Genomic DNA, 23,877 nt, shown 5'->3' on the forward strand with positions numbered 1-23,877 from the left:
TATATATATATATATATATATATATATATATATATATATATATATATATAAATAAGTTGTATATATGCATTTTTGTTTGTTTGTGGGTTTGCATTTGACGTCAGTGAGTATATAAGGGTTTGTATATGACGTCATTATAAGATGACACTACAGACCGGGACACCGGGACACAAATGACGACCGGGACACAGGGAATATAAATGACAACCAGGACACTCAAAGCGAAATTACAGACCGGGACACCGGGACACAAATGACGACCGGGACACTCAAACAGAAGATTCGCAGCCTCCCCTTGGGGGGGGGGGGCTGCGAAGCGCCCCCTCCAACTAGGTGTTGGTATTACTATACCAACACCTAGTATTACTATATTTTATTGTACTGCGTACAATTGTCCATAAGTTATGAAAAATACATTTCCCAAAAGGCGTCGTATTATTTTAAGGACTAACCTCTCGAATATATTTTCAATTGTCTGCACAGACAATTAACCCTATTCTATTTCGTAGCGTCAAACTAGTCGTGACCGTTTGTGTATATCTCTGCAGAAAACCCCACAAAATTTAAGGAAAAGTAATTTATTGGTTACTTAATAAATAATGGTTTCGGCATCAGACGCAACCTAGTAAAGAACGACCTCTAATTTTTAGTAATAGAAAATTGAAAACCCTGTTTAAAAAAAACTGTCAGATGATGAAAAATTGTCATTTGAAGCTGATTCAGGGATAATAACTTTTATTTCGGCTAATTTTATTGGCAAAAGTTTATTGCAAACTCCATACAGGAGTATTCCAATCCCCTATCTTGAGCAACACGAAAAATCGCCTTTTTTTGTGTGTGTGGGAAGCACTGATGCTTTCCTTTTCTTTCTTTTTTTTTATATTCAAAATCAACCCTAGAACAGTTTTAGTTTGAAACCAATGCTTACTTTTATGAATTAGGAGATATGTTCACCTCTGGGTTGGAGTTATTATTATTTCATTTACAATAATCAGGTAGTTAGCTATTGGTTTAAAAAGATGCGGAATGTCTGGGACAACGTAATAAAGGGGAAGGGAAGAGTAAAATGCTGGGTCGCTAGTTAATTAAAAAAAAAAAAAATTGTTCTAGAACTGTGGCACGAGAAACGCACTTCGTCACAACCATTTGATGGTTGTACTAGAATATATGTGGATGAAAAAATGACCATTTTCCTGAATTTTGACGTAAAGCTATGCATTTTTCCAATGAGTGGTTGAAAGAAGCAAGGCTTTAAAAATAGTTTTTGTTCAAAAAATTACATTTTTGGTTTCCCAGAGGAGTTTCAAGCCCTTTCCTCCTATTTTCTTCCTCTATGGGCGTCCTTGCGTGTAGGTGTTAAAGGAGCGTGTTATAAAAAAAGGAGTTATTCTTTTTTGTGTTAGTTTTTGAACGAATTGTTTTTCTCTTTGGTAGAAAAAAAAGGAAAAAGAAAACGAAAATTTGAAGTAAGTAGACGAAAGCAAAGCAGCTAATATTTCAGTGATTTTTAAGAAGTGGAAAACGTAGAGGTAGATAAGAAATGTGGTCATCTGACTGCCTAAAATCTTAGGATTTCTTTCTAGCTTCAATTTTATTAATTTTTCTTTCTCAGTTTTTTTGGTTTTGTTTTTTGTTTTCCTCCAAATTCCATCAGGCATATATGGGTCTTTTACTATTTGGGCATTTATGGGTATTTTAGTTTTTACTATTTCTGGTAATATTTACAGAAGTCGTGTATTTTAAGTTCGGCGAATCTACCCCTCTTCCCCTTCCCTACCCTCGAATAAATCCCAGTAGTCATGCGCTCCTGAGGTGAATGCTAAATATCCATTTTAATACCATATATCTGGTCATTTTTTAGGAGGTCATTCAAGTTCAATTGGTTTTGTTGGATGTCTTCGAAGTATTAACGTGGATGGTAATTTCAAGAGCCCTCTAAATTGGAAAGACAATGAATACACCAAAGATGACATTATCTTCGATACTTGTCACATGATTGATAGATGTGATCCGAATCCTTGTGAGCATGGAGGTATTTGCAGGCAATCGTCAAGCAGTTTTACCTGCAATTGCACTAATTCGGGCTACACTGGCGCTGTTTGTCACACTGGTAAGATCTTGCTGTTTTTGGGGGCAGGGGGGCAAATGTCGTTGTGTGAAAAGTGAATGTTAATGTGGCGAAACTATAGATAATGTTTAACACTTTTGATTAATCAACCTTTGAGTCTGAATTTTTTTATGTTTGGAATATTGACCAGTATAAAAAACAAAGTTAGTGCAGTTGAGTGACCTGAATGTGAATAAATGGACTTGACAACTAGGATTCACGTCTCTTGTTGTAGCTTGCCAAAACTTAAATAGAAAAATAAAAGGGATATACCAAAACTTGAATAGGATCATAAAATAGGAAAATAAAAGCGACCAAAATCTGAATAGGATCATAAAATAGGAAAATAAAAGTGACGAAAATCTGAATAGGATCATAAAATAGGAAAATAAAAGTGACCAAAATCTGAATAGGATCACAAAATAGGAAAATAAAAGCAACCAAAATCTGAATAGGATCATAAAATTAGCATCAAGTTTTGTTAATCTTTTCGATGGTACGGTAAGTCCCTAAGTTTCGAAAGCCTCTAAATTTCTTCCCTTGTTTAGTCTTTCTCTCCTTTCAACAGTCATTGCTCTCATAGCTTACTAAAAACGCAAACAAACATTTCAGTTATGCATATACATAAGATTCACATAAGCTATTAGTCACGAAGCCTCTTCTGCCACATAGCACTCATGTACATAATTGCTAATTTAACAAAGTAAATGTCACTAACAAAAGAAAAAATGGATAATGTAAGACATATTGAATAATAAACAAGGGACCCTCTCCATTGATAATGTAAAGAAATAAATTTCACACATAAGCTATTTGCTATTCTGCCACATAGCACTCATGTACATAATTGTTAATTTAAAAAAAGTAAATGTCATTAAACAAAAGAAAAATTGGATAGTATAAGACATGTTGAACATATTTAACCAATTTTGGATAATATATAACCAATGGACCCTTTCCATTGATAATGTAATGGCACATCTTACTGAAGGTATTAGCAAAAGAAAAGGAAGTTTAAGCTGCGTAGTGTTTCGCCGAACTTCTGTATGAGAGGACTTCTAAATGAAAATGCAGAAATCAGTTATCTTTTTGGTTTGATTTACTATTGAATGCTCTGTTGTCTAAATTATCATTAACATCTTTCCTGATAATCAAGTTTAGCTTAATAAATAAGTGAGGGGATAAAAGACTTTTTTCATGACAGCGAGAGTGCACATGTATTATAGCGGAATATCTTACACGACTTTCAATCTCTTGCTTAGTGATAAAATATTACTAAAATATAGAGCACTATAAGTAAAAGCTGATGAAGACGTAAAAACTAATAAATTCAAAATCTTTCCATGAAAGCCCATGAAAGGGCAAAATAAACACAAAAAAACTTTCCATCTTTTCTGGTTAATTTTGCGGTCCTTATCTTAGTCCCATTAATATTAAAGGAGCATAAATTTAAGTCTATATTCAATCATTTACTGATTTTATTCTTTTTGACAAAACTTCACGAAGGATACGGCATTTGAGACTAAAGAAAATATGAGGGCCACCGCAGTTGGTGCATTTCGGATTCGTTGCTTGACAGGGGAAAGAGCTGGAGGATTCGTACTGCGCAGCACGAGAACGGCGCACATACCTGTCACAGTTGGATATTGTGTGATTAGAAGACTGACATTTGTAGCAACAACTTGGTGGTCTCACAAACATATGAACTCGGAACAATTCATATCCTATTTTTATGCCGAGCCGCAGAGCATTTGAGGGTGTGATTCCATCCGTAAAAGTTACTTTTAATGTCATCGATTTTCCTATGCGTTTCGCATCAATCACACCGTCACAGCCCTTAAACATAACAAGATCAAAGTTCTCCTGTATGCTTTTCAGTATTTCGGGGTATTTTTGTTCATTTAGTTTGACGTGATAGTTCTTCAGTACGCCAGGGATTGCATCACAAAAATCTTTCGCAGTAATTTTGTCAATGCGAATTAACAGCTTATCGCTAGAGGGCTTTGTACTAAGCACAACTTCGTGCCCGCAAACTTTATCAATTCCTTGCTTGCGTTTAGCCGGATTATTCAAATGATGCGGAAAATTCGAAACCACAACTGTCATAGGATTTTGTGAAGGATATTGGCTATGATTCGGTAGAGATGGAAAGTTCAGATCATCATATAGTCTTTAGCGTATTTTCCATTAAAGTTAGTTTAGAGGCAAGTTTCGAATAAGCTGCTGCATGAATTACCGGTACTTCCATTAGAGAGATGATAACAAAATTGGGCAGATCGACTTGTTCATTGTTGCATTTTCGCAAAAATTCAAGCATATCATTTATATGCCTAAGTGAGGCTACATCACCTTTTCGTCCCCTTGAGGATCGGTTAAGAGAGGCACAAGACCAGAGCTCTGCTTTTGCGCTCTTTATAACATTCTCATCAAGAAAGCCAACGGCATGTTTAGCAATCGAGTCGTCATCAATCCCTGCCCGGAGATTCACTTGTAAAAAGATCAGCACGGGTGAATAAACATAAGTAGCGGATTGGCTTATAGAATTTGATTCGTTTGTTTTTACCATTTCGTAAGCAAATCCAAACTCACAATCTTAAATCAGACCAGTAACACGAAAATAATCCATACCACAGAAGCTAGCGTCAATAATTATTTTGTGAATTGTATTCGCCGCACAAGAACTAAATGAATGACCAGAATAATTTCTGGCTTTATAAATTCCACGGTAGATAGAATCTGCGGGAAGTGCGTATGCTCGAATCGCCTATCCCCAGCAGTTTAAGGATTTAAAAATCCAGCCGGCACTGCGGCACTTGATGTTCGCTATCTGTCCCTTCTGCACAGTCTATCTCCGTCAATACAAGAAAAACGGCTTGGCACACCTAAATTGAATCTGGTTTAAATGCAATAACTAATTATTCATGATGTAAATAAATGTTCTGAAACTAGATTAATAGACCACAATACATTACGAAAAGTAGATCCATGTCCCCTTCGACACTTCCCTCCTCCAACTTCGCACACAGAGGCATACTGTAACTCCTTCAGTTCATGTTCATCGAGTACTATTTACGGCAGGACCCTCAGTGGTTAAATATAAATGGTGGATCTCGTTCAGATCGCTTTTTTTCTTCTTTTTTCCAAAGATGCTAAGGACAAATTTCACACAGTTTTGACTAAAAGGTCTCGTAGCTTTCTGAATATTCAACCTTATGATCTTCTTTATATTACAGTGTAATTAAATTTTTATAAAATCCTTAGGTACTTTCCCTTTATCAAAATTTATTTTCATAATTTAACCCACCTATCCATCATATTTCTAAAACCGTTTACTTTTCGGTCCTTTTAATACCTATTCTAACTTTTTAGATGATAGACATCCCCTGATCTCCAAGTCACTAAACTTTTTTTTTTCCTATTTTCTACACCGTTCTCTACAATCATATCATGGTTTAACACTCCGTCAAAGTTTTTAGCCCATCGCTCTATAATACTTCCTAATATTAATCGATGCCCTAGGGGGCATCGGTGTATCTATAATCTGGGACTGGTTCGAACGGACTGAACCCTCATTTTTTTAATATGTCATTTCATTATCAAACTATATTACCATTGAGATGGATTTTTTTTCAGAGTTAATAGTTTGTTTACTTAACAGGAAATATGCAACAGAAACAACTTCAACATAGTATGTAATATCCCTCCCTAAAATATAGTATCCCCGTAAAGCTCTATGACCAGGAAGGAACAAGGGAGAAAAATAATTAAAGAAATATACAATAAAAAAAATGTTAAAGGAAAACAAATCCAACTTTCCACCCCAAAAATCCCCAAAACGGGGTCATTAGAGCATGATTCCAAATCAAACAATCACTAAACCTCAAATAACTCGTAACTTGCCGTCTCTCAGAAACTTTACTCTCACCTTAACTTATTTGGTTAAGAGCCTTAGGAATCGACGAGTATAGCTAGAAATTATACTAATATGCTGACCCGAATATACGTGTCTGTAAATCAAAAGACGGTATATGTATCTCAGGGTTGTCTCAGGGTTAGAAGTTGATCAAATCCTGATTAAGTTGATCAGGTTAGATTAATCTGCCGTCATTTCATCTCTCCTTCAATAGGCTTTTAACTTAATTTTTTAATATCCCTTTACTTCCATCAATGGTGACAATTATTTTGGTTTTCTTTTAGACACCAGAAATTCTAGAAAATCTACTTATACTTTTGCTGTACCTACGGAATGTCTATTTTGGAAAAAAGTATTAGCTCAAGTTGATTTAAAGTTATGATTCTTCTCATCAGTAAAATATGTCATTGAAGACAAGGACAGACTTTTTTCCTTCTGCTGTTGTTGCTTTTTAACACAGTTCGTGGCGACAGGCATGTCGAAAGGGTCCCATGTGCCGCTCGTTTTATTTCTAATATCTTGATTTCCATTGTTTGAACATCTGATTTATTTTAGGATGTCCAAGATTTCATCGCTGAATTTCTGGTTTCCAAAGATAACTGGTTTTAACCAGTTTTTTGTTAGTTCTTTCCCCGATTTGACCATCTGGGAGGGGGAGGGGGGACGGTTAATTCGGAAAAATTAGAAAAAATGAGGTATTTTTAACTTACGAACGGGTGATCGGATCTTAGTGAAATTTGATATTTAAAAAGATATCGGGTCTCAGAGCTCTTATTTTAAATCCCGACCGGATCCGGTGACATTGAGTCGAGTTAGAGGGAGAAACCTGAAATCTTGGAAAACGCTTAGAGTGGAGGGATAGGGATGAAACGTAGTGGCAAAAATAATCAAAAGTCCTAGATATGCGATTGACATAACTGGAACGGATCCGCTCTCTTTGGGAGAATTGGGGGGGGGGGGGTAATTCGGAAAGATTAGAAAAAAGGAGGTACTTTTAACTTACGAACGAGTGATCGGATCTTAATGAAATTTGATAGTTAGAAGGACCTCGTAACTCAGACCTCTTAGTATAAATCCCGACCGGATCCATTGTCATTAGGAAGAGTTGGGGGGACTGGAAATCTTAGAAAACACTTAGAGTGGAGAGTTCGGGATGGAACTTGGTGAGAAAAATAAGCACATGTCCTAGATACGTTACTGACATAACCGGACCGGAACTGCTCTCGTTGGGAAAGTCGGGGGCACCTACCTCGGTAATTCGGAAAAATTAGAAAAAAAGAGGTATTTTAACTTACGAACGGGTGATTGATAATAATGAATTTTAATATTCAGAGGGATCTCGTGTCTCAGAGCTCTTATTTTAAATCCCCGACTGGATCCGATGATATTGGTGGGACTGGGAGGGGGAAACCGAAAATCTTGGAAAACGTTTAGAGTGTAGAGATCGGGATGAAACTTGGTGGAAAAAATTAGCACATGTCCTAGATACATTATCGACATAACCGGACTGGAACTGCTCTTGTTGGGAAAGTTGGGGGGCACCTAATCCGGTAATTCGGAAAAATTAGAAGAAATGAGGTATTTTTAACTTACGAACGGGTGATTGGATCATAATGAAGTTTAATATTTAGAGGGACCTCGTGTCTCAGAGCTCTTATTTTAAATCCCGATCGGATCTGGTGACATTCGGGGACGTTGGAGGGGAAAACTGGAAATCATTGAAAACGCTTAGAGTGGAGAGATCGTAATGAAACTTAGTGGGAAGAAGCTCTTGGCTCTTCCGACCTCGTCACAAGTCCCATGTGAGCCCTCGGCTCTTGCTAGTTTCACTGGTTTTAGTTTTATGCATAGGCTTAAGATACTGTTTATTTTTTGAATCTTAAAATCGGTTCTTCATTTAAACATTCAATTGTTCCAAGTTTTTTTTAGTGTTTTGCTTCTTTTTTTTAGCTGCGTACCCATTGTCTTGTCAAAACTATCGCCAGAATGGAGCTTCAAATGGTCGCTCGGAGTATTTTATTGACATTGATGGGAGTGGCATTCTACCCGCATTTCCTGTAACATGCGAAATTTTAAGTAAGTAGCCTTACTTATATCTTGCATTCTGTCTTGTCTTGTTTTTATTTTTGGTGTTTTTTTTTGTGTGTTTTTTTAGATACTGAGATCAGACGCTTATTTCCACGCTATTTTCCCAATTATGCTAATTTGACTAATTTTGGCCTATTATTACGCTTTGAAACAAATGTCAAGAAACGCCAAATACTAGAAGGTGTTGTTGTCGTTTTGTTGTTGTTGATACTAGTGCCAGTTTTCACTCTTGCAGCAAGTTTAATTTTTCAAATACCAGTTTTTAAAATAAAAAGCTGAAACTTTTAAACTCATTTTAATATGATTGACTATTCTAGTTGTAATTCGATGGACTTATTCATTCTGTAAGATTAGTTTTTTAAGATTTGGTTCGATGGTACATTTATCCTGTTTTTCTTTCTTTCCAGATGATGGTAGAACCCTCACTCATGTTGGCCATAACAGTGAAGTTTCAACTAGTATAAATGGATTTGATCTACCCGGTTCTTTTATTCAGGTAAAAGACTATTATTGAAACTGACATTTTAAATAGCTCATGTTAACGTGTTTAATTTTACTTTCTAACGTTCCAACATCCGAAAAATCTTTCATATACCTATCCTACAATTTATATTTGAAAAAAGAAAAGTGTGACCTACCGATAAAGCTTCAGCGTGCGTTGCCACAATGTTTTCTAAAAATGCCTATAGAAACGTTTACACACTTAATCATCCAATTTGTTTGAAAATACCGTTACCAAAGTGAAAATTGTTTATGGAACGATGCAGGTCCTAATTAACAGAATGTTGTTTCAATCTTGATTACCCCTGTATATTCCTTTTTTTTCTGTTGGTACGTTTAGCATTGACGCTATTGGTCATAACCGAAATACATTTATCTATAAAAAAAATTTTTGTCGAATCTGTCAGTATATTTTAATAAAAATGTCCTTTTTTAAAAGTCTTTTTCTCTATTACTGTAGTTGTGTTGCTTTTATAAGCTTATAGTATAGTATATAGTATAATTGTAACAATACCCTTTTTTATCTCCTTCAATTTTTAGATCTTATTTTTAATTCGTTTTCCTATTGTGTTTAAAAATTTGTCGAATAATTTGCAACTTAGTTCTTCGTTCTCTTGATTCTCAATCTCTTTTAATCTTTATTAAAATATGTGTCCAGTTTAAATATAAATTCTTCTTTCTTACAACATTTCTAAAAGTTTTTTTTTGAAATGTATGTCCTTTTCTAAGTTTTTTTTTCTCTAATGCTGTAGTTTGTTGCTTTTATAAGCTTATAATATAGTATAAAGTATAATTGTAAAAATATCTTTTTTTATCTTCTTCAGTTTTTAGATCATTTTTTAATTTGTTTTCCTATTGTGTTTAAAAATTTGTCGAATACTTTGCAACTTAGTTCTTCGATCTCTTGATTCTCAATCTCTTTTAATCTTTATTAAAATATGTGTCCAGTTTAAATATAAATTCTTCTTTCTTACAACATTAAATTATAATTCTTATAATTTATATTATGATTATTGCAATAATTAAACCAAATTTAGAGCTTTCTTATTATACAGATGCTTGAATATCTATCAACTTTTTTCAAGGAAATTCTTTCTCTCAAAACTTTGTTACAACGTTTTTTTTGAAATATCTTCTTTTTCAAATTCTATTTTCATACTATGAAATTTAATGTGAATTTTCCTGATGATACATAAAACTTGTTTTGCAAGATTTTATATATGGATTCAGTATATACAAATCTTTTTTGAAGAAGGAAGTGGCGTATTTTCTCTCCGAAAAAAATGTATTTCTTTTATTAATCTCGCTCTCTATAATTTTTGTCTTTTAAAATGGGATTTATAATTTTGTGAATTAATTCTATTAGTTTTTCTTTGTACCTAAAATTGAAATTAAATATGCATGATTTTGGTAAAGTTTTACTCTTTTTGTAATTTTCAAAAAAAAAATTGTTGGTTAATCCTATCAGTAGATTTTTGTTCCTCCGATCCTAGAAACTGTAGAATATTTATTCACCTCATGCTCCCATATGTTAATCGTCAGTGATTTCTGAGCTCATGCTGTTTTTCCGTATTTTGACATACAGTCAAGTTTCTGAATTTGGGAAGGGTTTATAATGTAAAAATGAAAACACATTCTAAAACGTGAAAAATCTAGATACTTTGGGAGTAGTGAGGCTGCTTTCAGAACCTTTCTTTTAATTTAGTGTATTTTGAAAAATTACATTTTATTCCTTTTGGCAATGAGGACTGCTAGAGATATGACTGAAACATTCGAAGAACAGATAGGCAGTTTCATTGTCTCAGAAAATATTTCAGATTTCTGTAAAGATTTTTGTTAAATTTTGTTAAAATTTTTGGGAAAGGATGATACCATTAATCTATAAACTTCCGGAGGGAGGAACCAAGGTATAAATTAGTTAATTGTAAACTACTTTTGAGTATTAGTGAAAACTTTAGAAAAAGTATTAGAAAGAGTATCCACAAAAAGGAGATGTTATCTTAGCTTTTGATTAAACTATATCAAACAAATTAGTAAAGTAAATTGTCGAATCCTTTGACTTTAGTCCTTTCCTGTTTTAGTATGTTATGGAAGATAGTCCCCAAAATTCCGCAGATGGGCACTCTTGTTTATCGTAAGTTTATTTTCAGGACATACAATACGATGCCAGCTTTGAACAGATGGAGTTGTTGATCAACCGCTCATATACTTGCTCACAAAGGTTAAGATATGATTGTCGGAAGGCCCGACTTTTGAATTCCCCTTATCTTGGCAATCAAGAGTTTAAGCCGTTTTCGTGGTGGGTCTCAAAAAGTAATCAAAAGATGGATTATTGGGCCGGAGCTCTTCCCGGCTCCCGCAAGTGTGAATGTGGCCTTTTTGGAACATGCGTAGATCCAAATAAGTGGTGCAACTGTGACTCAGGTTCGATTTCTGTGTTTTTCTCTTTCTTCAAATATTATGCAAAGGCATAGCTTTCAAATTAGATGTCACAGAAAATGTTTGTCAATTAACATCGGAGTAGAGACATCAAATTGAATTAGCTTATTTAATATAAAATAGTTTTTATTGGAAGACCCGAGGGCCATGTAATGGGATTCGTGATTATATCGACCCCATCATAGAACCATTAAACCCGAAACCAAACACTATCTACTTCTAATTGCAACGTTTGCACCTGACCATCATCGCCTTCAACCCAAATCTCCCGCCATAACCATTGTTTGAGGAATTGCTGACGTAAGGATGCCAAGAATTCAAGATGTTCCCTGAATTCAGTGTCAAAGCACTTTATTGACTCGATCTCTAGCCGTGAGACAACACAGGCCTGACTTTCTGAAACACAAAATCCACCGCCTTTTAATAGAGCCTGACTGTTTCTGTGTTTGTGATCGGATAAGAGTTAATGACATAACCAATTATATAAAGTAAGATTGTATACGCTCATACGGAAATCCTTAAAAAAGGAGCATTAATATGAAGCCAAAAACCAAAAATACTGAAATCGTTTCGGCTTTGATACTAAAATAGAAAATAGAGGCCGATTCGACACACTTTTGATTAATTTTTGAAGTTCACACGTTTTATTTACGCTTTAGCTCGCGCTTAACATGTCGATTTACGGCTTTAATTTATCAGCCTGAGACGACTGTTTCGATCCTTAAAATTCAGCTTTATTTATGTAAGGTATTAAATGTTTGACATTCACACGTTTTATCTACACTTTAATTCCAGTTTTTCAAGTTTCCTTACCTCTTTAAGGTATCAATGTAAGACGACAGTATGATACCAGAAATTCGGCAATTTCCATCCAGGCTATTTAACTTTCGTAGATCACACGCTTTACTTACGTTTTATTTCTCGTTTTGCATGTTTATTTATGGTTTTTTTTTTATAAAGCGAAATCGAAAAAAAAAATCTGAGTTTTTTTTTTTCAAGATAATTGTATAATATGGTCAAAATGGGTTGTTTCCTATATTCAATTGGTCAATTTAGTATCTGAGACACTCAAATACTGGCTTAATATATAAGTTTCAAAAAGAATATGGTGGTAAATACCTTATGTGACTCATTCTGGAATTTGAAAATATTGTACATTGTTTCATGTGTTTGCTGACTTAAACATTGGAATGCAGATTTGATTCATTGATTCAACGGGCTTAAGATCACATTAGCCCTTTCGAATTGCCATAACGAAAACTTCTTCCCAAAGTTTCGCTATTTGTTTTTATTTCTTGAATTTCGTTGAAATTTCGCAAAAAAAATTCGGTGCAACGAAATTTAAAATATTTAAAGTGGGGGCTTTTTTAGGGGAATGATCCTGCCCATTTTGCAAAAAGAATAGGAAAGTCTTGAAAAAACTGCTTTGACAAAAGTGGAATTAATCCAGTCTATAACGTATGTCACTGGTATCTGGATCCGTTGATCTTGATCGTGGAAAAGTGTTTGGGCCAATTTTCACCAATAGCTGTGTTAGTTTGGCTGCTGTATTTTTCAAAAAGATCCCTGAATAGAGCCATGTAATTGTGAACCGATGAATTAGACTGCCAGGCTTTTAAAAAATTTATTCACAAAATTAGGATTTTCTTAGCATAATCAGTGCACATGCCCACATTGGCTTTTTGGCTTTTATTATTTACGTCATAGAAATAAGTACTATGCTCTTGTTTTCATCAAAGTTATTAACTTAATATGTCGTTTTTCAGTTGGCTTTTGTACCGGGTGTAGTTTTTTTCTGTGAATGTCAGAGCCATGTGTGCATCCCTTGAGCATTTTTTTTATAAAAAATTAAGTTTTTTTTTCATGTTCGCTTGGAGACAAGGTGGGATGTCAAAAGTTGTTTTTTTTGTATTGCGGAGTGATTATTTTGTCCATGTACCGTGGTATCATTTTTTTAAACACTGTAGGTGTTGAGGGTTGGTAGCTCCCTCATAATTGCATTGTTGAAAGGGCTCCGGATGGCTCTTTTAAATGCTATTATAATTTTTATTTGATCAGTTGACCCCTCCACCTACTGTCTACTTTTGATGAAGCTGGGGAAAAAATTAAAAGGGCGCAATTCATTGGAGATACCTCGTGCTATACGAAATCTACGTTAGAGCATAGCTTCTGGCTTTTTATGTTGAGAACCAAATTTTGTGAAATTAAGTAGTTCAAATTTACCTGGCATTATAGTAATATGTTGCTCTGTAGATAAGAATATATTTATTCATAACCAAAAATTGTGAAAGAAAATTATATATTATGAGCCATGGTCGTTTAGATTTATCCCTATATATTAATAGGTCAGACCAATTTCCAAAAACTGTATTCCATTTTTCGTGGCTCTCAAATAGTTGCATTTGATCATGTGTGGCTCTTAAATAAAGCAAATTTGGTCATCCCTTAGTATAGCTTTTCGTATTCCACCGCACTCTTTTTTTGTGATTTAATGTCTTAGAGACATTTTTCTAGTCATGGTTTGAATTTCGAATTGATGATAGTAATGAAGTATGAACTTTGAATGGACATTTTGATTTCATTGCAGCTTTTGATACTTGGTTGACTGATGAAGGACAAATACTTGAAAAGGATTATTTACCTATAAGACAAATTCGGGCTGGTGATACAGGGAACACTTTAGACGGCAAAGAAGCCAAATTTTCTGTGGGATCTCTTGTTTGTGAAGGAGATAGTAAGTTCATTTGATGCATTTTTTACGATTACTCTTATGGGCGCGTGATTTGCAGTTTTCAAACCCAGAGTAGGCTGATTTTTGCATACTTGTTGCCATTAAACTGAAACCTTTTAGTGTCGTAAATACGCATTACCAAAGAATTTGGGGACTTTTGTTTGTTTCCGAATGGCTCATTTTAATTTTTGGAAGTTTTAATTAAGTAAGTTTCATCGTAGATCGTGGACGTATCCAGGTTTTTTGTCCGAGGTGGGGGAGGGGGTTAAAAAATGGATCGAAAATTGTGTATGAATTTTTGTTGAGTTTTACGAATCGGACAAAATTTGGGGGTGGGGTCAAACATAGTCCCTCCCTCTTGATAGAGTCTTGAGGTAGATGCAGTTTAGCTAGCTACTTAAATTCACAACTTTAATCTCACGACCTCAACACGTTCTGGAAAGAATCTTGAGTCTATTTTGTTGCTGGAGCTTTGTGTGCGTTAATTAAGAGGGAAACATAAATGCCTAAATAACTATGGAAAAGTGCCCGTTGTCAGCAGCAAGTTGATATATAAAGTACAAATAATATTTTTTACGAAGTGATATATATTTAGTAGGCCACAAATGCAAAATTCGTCGGAAAATCTGAAACGGATAGGGGATTGCCCTTTTATCGTCCACTTCGCACGGATGCGTGTAGCCCTATTTCCGAAGAATCTGGCGACTGAAAAGAATAGGACTTTTGGTCCTTTAAAAGTGGTTGTTGTAGGAATTGAACTAAAGGGAACATTTGTAATTGAATATAAAAAGTGGCATTAACCGTTATAACCAACATGTACTATAATCTACATTAGAGGGCCTTTCGCCATAGGGAGTGACATTAACAGTTACAACCAAAATGTACTATAATTCATACTAGAGAGTCTTTCGCCTCAATACCTCTGCTTTAAACGCTAAAATTGGACCGTTTCTTTTCTGATAATATTTTGGATTGCAACAAGCATTCTAATTGGTAATTTTCATGTGTTTTATAGGCTTATTGCCTTTGAAACAATTCTAACTAAGTTATTATTATTTAAAGCAGGTATGTAAATAATAACTTCGATTTTTGAAGGATTGTGATAAAATAAAAGTTAAGCTTTTTTCATCACACTGGTCTGGTACTCATTCTTGTAGCTCTAATATAAAAAAAGTCATATTACACCAAAGAGTGGGGGTATGGCGCTTCATATAAATTATAATTTCTGTTTGTCAGAGCTTTAACGTCGCTTTTTACTTTAGTTTGAAAACGCTTTTTTATATTTAGTTTATCTATTAGACATTTTTAATAATCATATTTAGTGACGCCTTAATCGTAAGGGGTGTTTTTGACACACTACCCTCTTCCCCCCCCCCTTCGGTCTGAATGAGCTCTTATAGAAAGTATGAAAATGGTAAACATTTACTTTGAAGCTTCAGTTCCCTCCCCACAAAAGAAAAATACAATAAATAGGAGGCATAATTTTATTACCATTTTCCTACGAATATTTTGTTTATGAATAGTTGTGGAATTTTGACTATTTTCTCATAGAGGGCTGAAACCTCCGTCAGGGGCGCTCAAACGTGTTGACTTTGTGGTGTAATTGTACCAAGGTCGGATCATTTTCTCACCTTTTGAAAGTTATGCAAATTGTCTTTGGTGAATAAGTTATCATACATATAGCCTTAGAAAATTTTATGTCTTTGAAGTCAGGACACAAATATATTTTTATTTTGTATTTGTTGTTCTTAAAGTACCGGTAGTAGAATTTTGGCAGCTATTAGCACGTGTAGGTTTCGCCCAACCTTTGCTTCACTCAACCCATTCAACTCAACCCCAATGGTATCAATGGAAGGGCGTGTGCCCTCCCCCCCCTAGATTTTGACAAATTCGTTTTTTTTGTATTTTCACTGGAGAATGCACATTTATGGTGTTTTTATTGACAAAATATCTCTATCATATATATTGAAAAACACATTCCCCCTCCCCTAAATCTTCGTGAATTGATGTCCCTCTTCTACCTCCATTCACTCTTTCACGCTCACTTGTTGCAGGTAATGATTTGAGTTGGGGTAGGGTTAAACGGGATATGAGTTAAATGGGTTTTGAGGTAAATGAAGATTGAGTTACATAGGAATCCTACTAATAGCTTTCGGTGTTACTTAGCATTTATTGCTGTCATTGAATTCAATAATATCAGATCTATCTATTCACGGAGCCAAAACTATGATATTGCTTCGATTTTCTTGGAGATTAATCTAAACTAGCTTTAAAAATACGATAATTTGCCTAATTTCATATGCTTAAAACGTATTTTTAACCGTATTTTAACCCAAATTTGACCTTTGTCCAAGGCAAAGGTCAAAAATGTAACTCGATAGATCGATGTTGTTGAATCTCAGCGATCGAACGGTGGCAGAATTGTTGTCTTACATTAAAACATTAAGATCATAGGATCGCAGAAAATTAGCATACCAAGAACTTGCACAGGGGTCATAAACCTTCAAACTTATAGTGCCACAAACCGTGGGGCCCTATTCCCCAGTTCAGTTAAATTACCATCGCACGATTCTTATTCCATATAGTTACGATTTGTGAATGTACTTATCTATCCAGCACGGGGAATAGTTGAGAAATTGGGGTAGCTCTGGCTGAGTTATTCCTTTTGTCCATGAATTATTCATATTCCTATCGTATCCCAGGGGGAAAAAATATTGCGAAATAACTCGCATGGGTATTTTTTAGATTAATTCTTTAATTAATTAATTTATTAATGAAAATATCCAATCATCAAATTTGGATGATTGCAGCTGTGCTTTTCGTACTTAATGCACATTTTGAGTTGATTAGGAAAATATTGTAGGATTGTTCCTCCTGTACAAAAAGTTACAGTTTTTATTCCTTAGTTCTTACGCCTCCTTCCCAACCGTCTGTCAGATATTCTTTCTTTCTTAGTTTTGCTTGTCTCAAATTTCTTGTTTTTAGTTTAGATTGGGGGGGGGGGGGTTCTTAATAATATATATATATATATATATATATATATATATATATATATATATATATATATATATATATATATATATATATATATATATATATATATATATATATATATATATATATATATATATATTGTATAGGAAAAATTTGTCAATTTAATCTGTAATTCGTTTAAACATATTGTCTTTTCACATTTTTTTTTCTTTTTTTGAATGGGGGGATTTTTCTTGAAAAATTTCTGTTCGTGCTGAAAAAGAGAGCCGGTTGTCCTCCTGCAACATTCGTTTTTCAGTATTTTCGTTTGGCCTTAAGATCACTTTTGATCATTTTTCTTTATATCTTTTCATTTTATTTTTTTTCTTGGTGATTGATGTTATAATCTTTATAATCTTCACTTTTCTTTTTTATTTAGGGCTTAGATAACTTGTATGTTTTCCCCCTCCTGTCTTCAGGGAATTAGTACCTTTATTCATTATATGTTGAATTAATTATGAATAAATCTTATCTTAATCTTTTTCATTGCAGTTCTATTTGATCAAGTTGTCACTTTCCGAGTTAGTGATTCATCTATCGACTTCCCAACCTTTGATATGGGCTTCAGTGCAGACATTTATTTTGAGTTTAAAACAACTCAACTGAATGCTGTACTTCTGCACAGCGTTGGTCCCTCTGATTATATTAAGCTGTCGATTATAAATGGTGACAAAATTCAGTTTCAGTACCAAGTAGGGGGTGGGCCTATGGCAGTTACGGTGGATACTTCAAATAAATTGTCAGATAACAATTGGCATTCAATCATGATTGAAAGAAACAGGTATGTATGATTTGACAATTACTATAACTATACCCTTTGTATAATTCATATGATAATTATTTTTGTTTTTGGCTCAAGTTTTATGATTAATTGTTTATACCTTTTTAATAGACTTCTCATATCTAATTTACTATTTGATATACTTTAGACTCGGCCAATATTTTAATTATTAATACGTGAAATATACAATTTTTTTTTTTTTTTTTGCGTCTGTTACATAGCTCTGATTTGCCAAACAATAATGACTAGTGTTAAATTTGGACACTTATCCCGTTCTAATCCTGTCTTCAAAATTTATATTTTTAGGTAGAATATAAAGTGAAAAATATACTCTATATTCAATGTTTATCTCTAATATCTATCTTATCGTTGGAGTTAAGAAAGTGAAATAATTAGAAAGAAACCCGTAAAAAAAGGGGTTAAAAAAGTCAATTTTGGGGGATATGTACACCTGTGCGGCCAATTTTTATTTTAATTTTCATTTTAGTAATGAAATTTTTTACAATAGGATAAAAGTTTAGTTTTAAATCTTTAATTTAGTTCTAATATTAAGTCTGAATTATATCAATTATAAAGTTTCTGTGTGGCAAAAATTAAGCTCATTTGGGATCTGTAAAATCCATAAAATTACAACAAAAAAGCTATAAAACGCACCAAAATATATTTCAATGTATTTTGTTACTCTTTATGGGTTGGACAAAGAAAATCGTGGGGGTGGGGGGATCGGGTTCAAACCGGGTATCTTCCCCTGGATACGGCCTTGCTGGTGCCTTTTTTCTTATCTTCCAACCTATTTAACTGGCTTTGCTCTCGGTGCTGTAATTAATGTTGTTGTCCATTTAGTTCTTATAATATAATATATAAATATAGATCTAATATAAGATAAGGAAATATAATCTAATGTAATGGGTCAATAGAATAGTGATAAAAATGGTCCTAAAACGGTCTTTGCGGACGGATGGAGCTTAAGTCTAGTCATCAAGTCTAATGAGTATTATATCAATAATAAATCTTAATTTAAGTATCTGTGTGGCAAAAGATAGAAGCTCATATAGGAGTTACATCAATAGATAAGTGATAATAATTGGTCTCAAAAGGACCTTTAAGGACGGATGGGACTTATGTCAAGTAAGTTAAGTCATTAATTGGCTATGCTCTCGGCATTGTAATTAATCTTTTTGTCCATTTAGTTCTTATAGTATAAGATAATATAATATATTAAAATATAGATCTATATAAGATAAGGAAATATAATCTGAAGTAATGGGTCGATAGAATAGTGATAAAAAAATCGTCCTAAAACGGTCATTGCGGACGGATGGAGCTGAAGTCTAGTTATCAAGTCTAATGAGTATTATATCAATAGTAAATCTTAATTTAAGTATCTGTGTGGCAAAAGATAGAAGCTCTTTTTGTTTTATTGTAATATAATGTATAATTTAGTGTTTGATGTGTTTATCCCCCAGACTTATAGACCGTGAAGCCTTGTAAAAGTAGGTGTGTAAAGTGAACTTAATTATCTTTTCGTGACGATTCAATATTCTTTGCTTATTTTGACGACACAGTAATATACACATGTCTAGTTCGTTTCGTTTTATGAATTTATATAGCACATGCGTATATAGCCAATTATATGGCAAGAATACTCTTAGATTTTCAACTTCTCTCTATTCTATATTTTCATAGTCTTGAACAACTCAAAAATCGAGAATCTGACTGTGTGATTTTCATTAAGATTATATGAGTTTTAGGGGATATTTCTCCCCTTCTTCGAAAATCGGGCAAATTTAATTTATAATTTTTCCGGCAAAACAAAATCATCTGCTCTTGTACAAACAAAGGCCACTGCCAGAATAATTTGTTTAAAGGCATGGAAGGTGCAGCATTCGAAAGAAGAGGCTTCAGGCTACAGAGCTTGTGGTTGTTCTCTTTTGGCGAATTCGTAGTTCTTTTTGAAAGAATCAGTCCGGTTATTTTGTAGCCACACCTCGTGTGTTGCTGTGTATTATTTTTCTCTTTTCTTTTTTTGAATTATGTCCTAATTTATTCCAAAAGTTCCTCTGTTTTGGTTTTTCTTAATTTAAGAAACCATATATTGTTAATAAATCAGTCAGTTTGTTTATACTAAAATAAATATTATACAACCACTACAAATGGCTATTCGACCCGAGCTTAGCTAATGCTTTCACATTCAGTTAATAATTCCTGACATTTTATAAATAATTTCTTTGAAACCCTTTAGTAAATACCCTATGTCTTTCCAGGAAAGAGGCAAAATTAACTGTTGACGCTCTTAAGTCGACAGTGACTGAACCACTCGGTCCAGCGAGACCCATTATTTTAACCTCTCATTTTGTCCTTGGCTCCACGGTTGATTATAGAGACGGATTCGTTGGTTGTATGAGAGGACTCACCCTCAATGGACGCGTCATGGACTTAAAAAGTGCAGCAGATAGAGGACTCTATGGTAAGATATATTTACTACTAGTCTTAAGGCTACAGGTGTCCTAAGATAAAAGGTTGTGTACACTTTTTTCGCTATTATGAGAAATTGTTGCTCAGAATTTAGGTATTTTGTGGTTTAATTCATGTTTCTAATGGAACCGGGCGTTGTTTTTACTTTCAAAAATTAATTTATCATCGCGCGGTTGGAAGGCTATGTATTACAAATATTTCAAAAAGAGAAGAAAGTTATTTTCCTTTGCCGGACCAAAAAACAAAAATAAGGATGTATCTAAAAAAAAAAAAAAATACGAATACAAATCTAAAGTGAATTAGAGTAATCTTGGAGAGTCCCATCCTATTCCTCTAGTGTGGAGATTTGATTGTAACCAGAAGAAGTGTGAAAAAAGCAGCGTTGCCAACTTGTTAAGATAAACTTAAATACAGACAAAAACAAAGATAAACAGAGACTTTCTATTATTCAAGTAAATAATGGTATGGGGAGCCTTTTTATATGTAAAAACTATTTGTGTGTTGATCTTCTGTTTTTTCTAAGAAAAACGATATATGTGTTGTTTTTTTCTAAGATTAAAATCAGTCCCTTCAACATATGACTGTTTTTCTCTTGAACAATGATGTGGTTTGCTCGCTTACTGAAACGTTCTTTTGCAGGCATTGGTCATGGTTGTACTGGTAAATGTGACAGCAGCCCATGCCTTAATAATGGAACTTGCACCGAAGGCTATGATCGCTATACATGTGATTGCCGTTTCACCTCCTTTAAGGGACCAATCTGTGCTGATGGTATGTTTTACTGGCAGTTTTATAAAGTGTCTTTAATTCTAAAACGACGACTTAGAATAGTATATTACAATGATTGGGAGCCATTTTAAACAAGGTATCCTACCTGACCTTTGCTGACTTCAGAGGACTGTGAATGAACTATTAAAATATGAATGCCAAAAGCCTACGGTCACCAAGGGCGCTTATAAACCAATTTTTGCTGATATATTTTTAAACTGTGCATTTGAAAAGAACCCACACATAGAAATAAAAAAAAAGTTTGTTTGTGGCTGGATGCTTTCTGAAAACTAAAGTTACTAATTTTGAATTATGATGTAAATCAAAACTCTTACAAGAAATATAATCTTTTCCCTATCAAAATAGACAATCTGACTTCAAATGATTGGTAAGCGCCCAAACAACCAGTCAGTCAAGTGAGGTTGGATACTGGAAGCTAATATATTTGTAGAGTATCTGTACAATCAGAGCCAGTCCGTTTCTGATCATTATCATTACACGGCAGCAAACCCTGTTCATGCTTGGGGCTAGGGGAGCAATTGTCACTCTCACTAAGATGTTCTGTTGTTGTTGTTGTTTCTTTTTTTTGGGGGGGGGGGACATATAATTCTTGTTTAGAAGAAGAGAGTAGAATATTTTCACTTATATTTAAATATTTATATTTTTTATTACGGTTTTTTTTCTTTCATATACGTCTTGTCTAACAGGGTTATTTGGCTAGTTGTCAGATGAAAATGCAATTTCTGTGGTATTTCAGATTATTGTCTTTGAATATCGTGTAAAAATCGTAATTTTTACCACATTCTTAACTTTTTTTTGCGGAAAAGAGTAAAACAATAAAGTACTTTTGGATCGATTTTTGAAAAAATGTTGACCTACTCTGAGTGCGCACTGAAAAATTAACAGGTTTAGTTCTGCTAAGGCTGAGATGGCTAGGGTATGTTCTATGGATGAAGGATGACAGATTGCCAAATATTGTCCTTTTCGGCCAATCATCTAGGGTTAAACGGAAAGCAGGTCGTCCGCGATTGGCGATTGGGTTCTGGAGGATGTCGTAAGGTAATTTTTAAGTTAAATGGGAACTTCATGGGAGGGTGTAAGGAAGGAGTCTAGGAATGGATTAGGATGGAGGAGGAATGTGTGTAGCTCTGTTGGCCTCAGGCGGCTTGGTGCTGCGGTGAGTTGTTATTGTTAATAGTAGTAGATGAGTGTGTATTGAGTCGAGATTACTTGTACAAATAGAGTTTCAAATCTATGTCTTTTATTTTTAATTTGTTGATATCTTTCCCATATTGAGAGTATGGCTAGATTAAAAGTAGAGGAAAAAATTGTCAGAGAGAAATGTCAGAAAGAGGGACGAGAGCGGGGTCTCAATCACCTGGGTATAAGACACATATATGACTTTTGGCTGAAGTGAACAACTCCGATAAGAGGAATCAAGTGGTAGCATAAGGAGCTGACCCTTTTGAGGGTCATCTTCTTTGCCGAGTTACTTTTTCGACCAGTTACTGTTGCTTATTTTGTAAAGCATTGTCGTCTGTAAAGGATTCATATCTGATGTATGGATAGCGGCGTACTGTCAAATAAATGATTAATCTTCCTTAAAAAAAAACTAATGGTGTAAAATAATCTGTCTTTTCTATGTTGGGCAGTTACAGTTTAAAATGTGTTCTGTTTAATTTTTCCTTTTTCTTTTTCAAGCCTTTGTATAAGACATTACTCTATAATATTAAGATTGGTGTTGAAAATATTCTCATTTTGAATGTCAATTTAAACCTCCTGTATCCTTCCCACACCCCGTGTGAATTTTTCTTCTACAATTCAGTTTTCTTTTTTTCTTTTTTTTCTTTTTTTTTGGGTGGATTCTTGGGTGGATTTGTGGAGTTGAGGAAGATCCTTAAGGAAATAATGTTCGTTGATTTTACTTTTTAAAACCCATTGGAAGTGCAAATGGATGCCGAAAACAATTTTCATCACTTTAAGTGTTAATATGCTCATTTCAGCTTTGGTTCTTCCAGTTCATGGATTGACGCTTGATTTTCAGAATCATAAAGTGACAAATCATGATGTCTTCATGTTTTGATTGAGCTCCCTTTTTGCAAAGACTGTTTTACGAAATTTGTCTTTGACATTATTTATCAGTGTACAGTTTTGGGAGTCACATGTGGATTCAACTGAAGTTCCGATCGAATTAAACTATCATTTTCAGCTGTCTTGAAAACTGTTAAACAGTTATTCTTATAAAAATAGATTTCAATAGCAGTTATTTCTGAAGTTCCAGTAAAATTTTGTCATATCCTATTATCGAACTTATCACTTTTTAAGCCAAAAGACAACAGTCACCCTGATAGAAATTAGAGTCATAACTTGACTTATTTGCTTACGAACACGGAAGTATCATGTTCGAAATTGTAGATTTCGAACTGTTGGTTGGCTCATGAACGAGACTGAATGCACCAGATATGTTATTTTATAATCACATTTCGCAATTACAAGGGATGTAATTGTACGTTTGTGTTAAGAGGGCTCTTAGGGGACTTTGTAAATTAATTATTTAGTCGTTTTATCTCTTCTTATAAGACTTAAAATGCTCTGTAATTTTGCGCTGAAATGATGGTTTTTTTTAGAAATTGGTGTCAATTTGCAGAGCAATTATATGATTAAATATACCTTCCCTGGTACCTACAAATCAACGATGTCTGAATTTATTCGTGTTGGCTTTACAACTACTGATCCAAAAGGATTTTTGCTTGGACTGTATTCAGATATCAGTAAGGAATACTTGACCCTAAGGATTTCCAACAGTGGTAAGTATCTTTTCCATCTCTAGCTAATCATTTTGAAGGAGATACTTCTTTAGATTCTAATGTTTAAAATTGAAAGTAAAATATGGTTAATGTTCGTATCATGCTAGGGGTTGTAGAATACTATTGGAAGAGTTACATTTAAAATCAAACATGAAAACATGAATATAAGTTCTTTACTAGTAACCAGAGTGATATTGACCCAGCAATGTGGCTATCTCCGTCATTGGACCCGTA

At 34.1% G+C, this 23,877-nt stretch overlaps 1 protein-coding gene across 2 annotated transcripts in view; it reads left to right on the forward strand.

Moving 5' to 3' along the window:
• LOC136036148 (neurexin-4-like) overlaps positions 1-23,877 on the forward strand; it is a 91,991-nt gene that overhangs the window by 43,336 nt on the left and 24,778 nt on the right. For both annotated transcript variants that reach the window (XM_065718187.1, XM_065718188.1), the window contains 9 exons: positions 1,862-2,110; positions 7,971-8,096; positions 8,516-8,604; positions 10,760-11,033; positions 13,636-13,782; positions 17,305-17,593; positions 19,858-20,060; positions 20,708-20,839; positions 23,464-23,643. In XM_065718187.1, the coding sequence (XP_065574259.1) occupies positions 1,862-2,110; positions 7,971-8,096; positions 8,516-8,604; positions 10,760-11,033; positions 13,636-13,782; positions 17,305-17,593; positions 19,858-20,060; positions 20,708-20,839; positions 23,464-23,643 (1,689 nt within the window). The remainder of the gene's footprint in view (positions 1-1,861; positions 2,111-7,970; positions 8,097-8,515; positions 8,605-10,759; positions 11,034-13,635; positions 13,783-17,304; positions 17,594-19,857; positions 20,061-20,707; positions 20,840-23,463; positions 23,644-23,877) is intronic.

Source organism: Artemia franciscana, chromosome 15 (genome assembly GCF_032884065.1).
Source record: "Artemia franciscana chromosome 15, ASM3288406v1, whole genome shotgun sequence".
In the NCBI taxonomy this organism is placed as follows: domain Eukaryota; kingdom Metazoa; phylum Arthropoda; class Branchiopoda; order Anostraca; family Artemiidae; genus Artemia; species Artemia franciscana.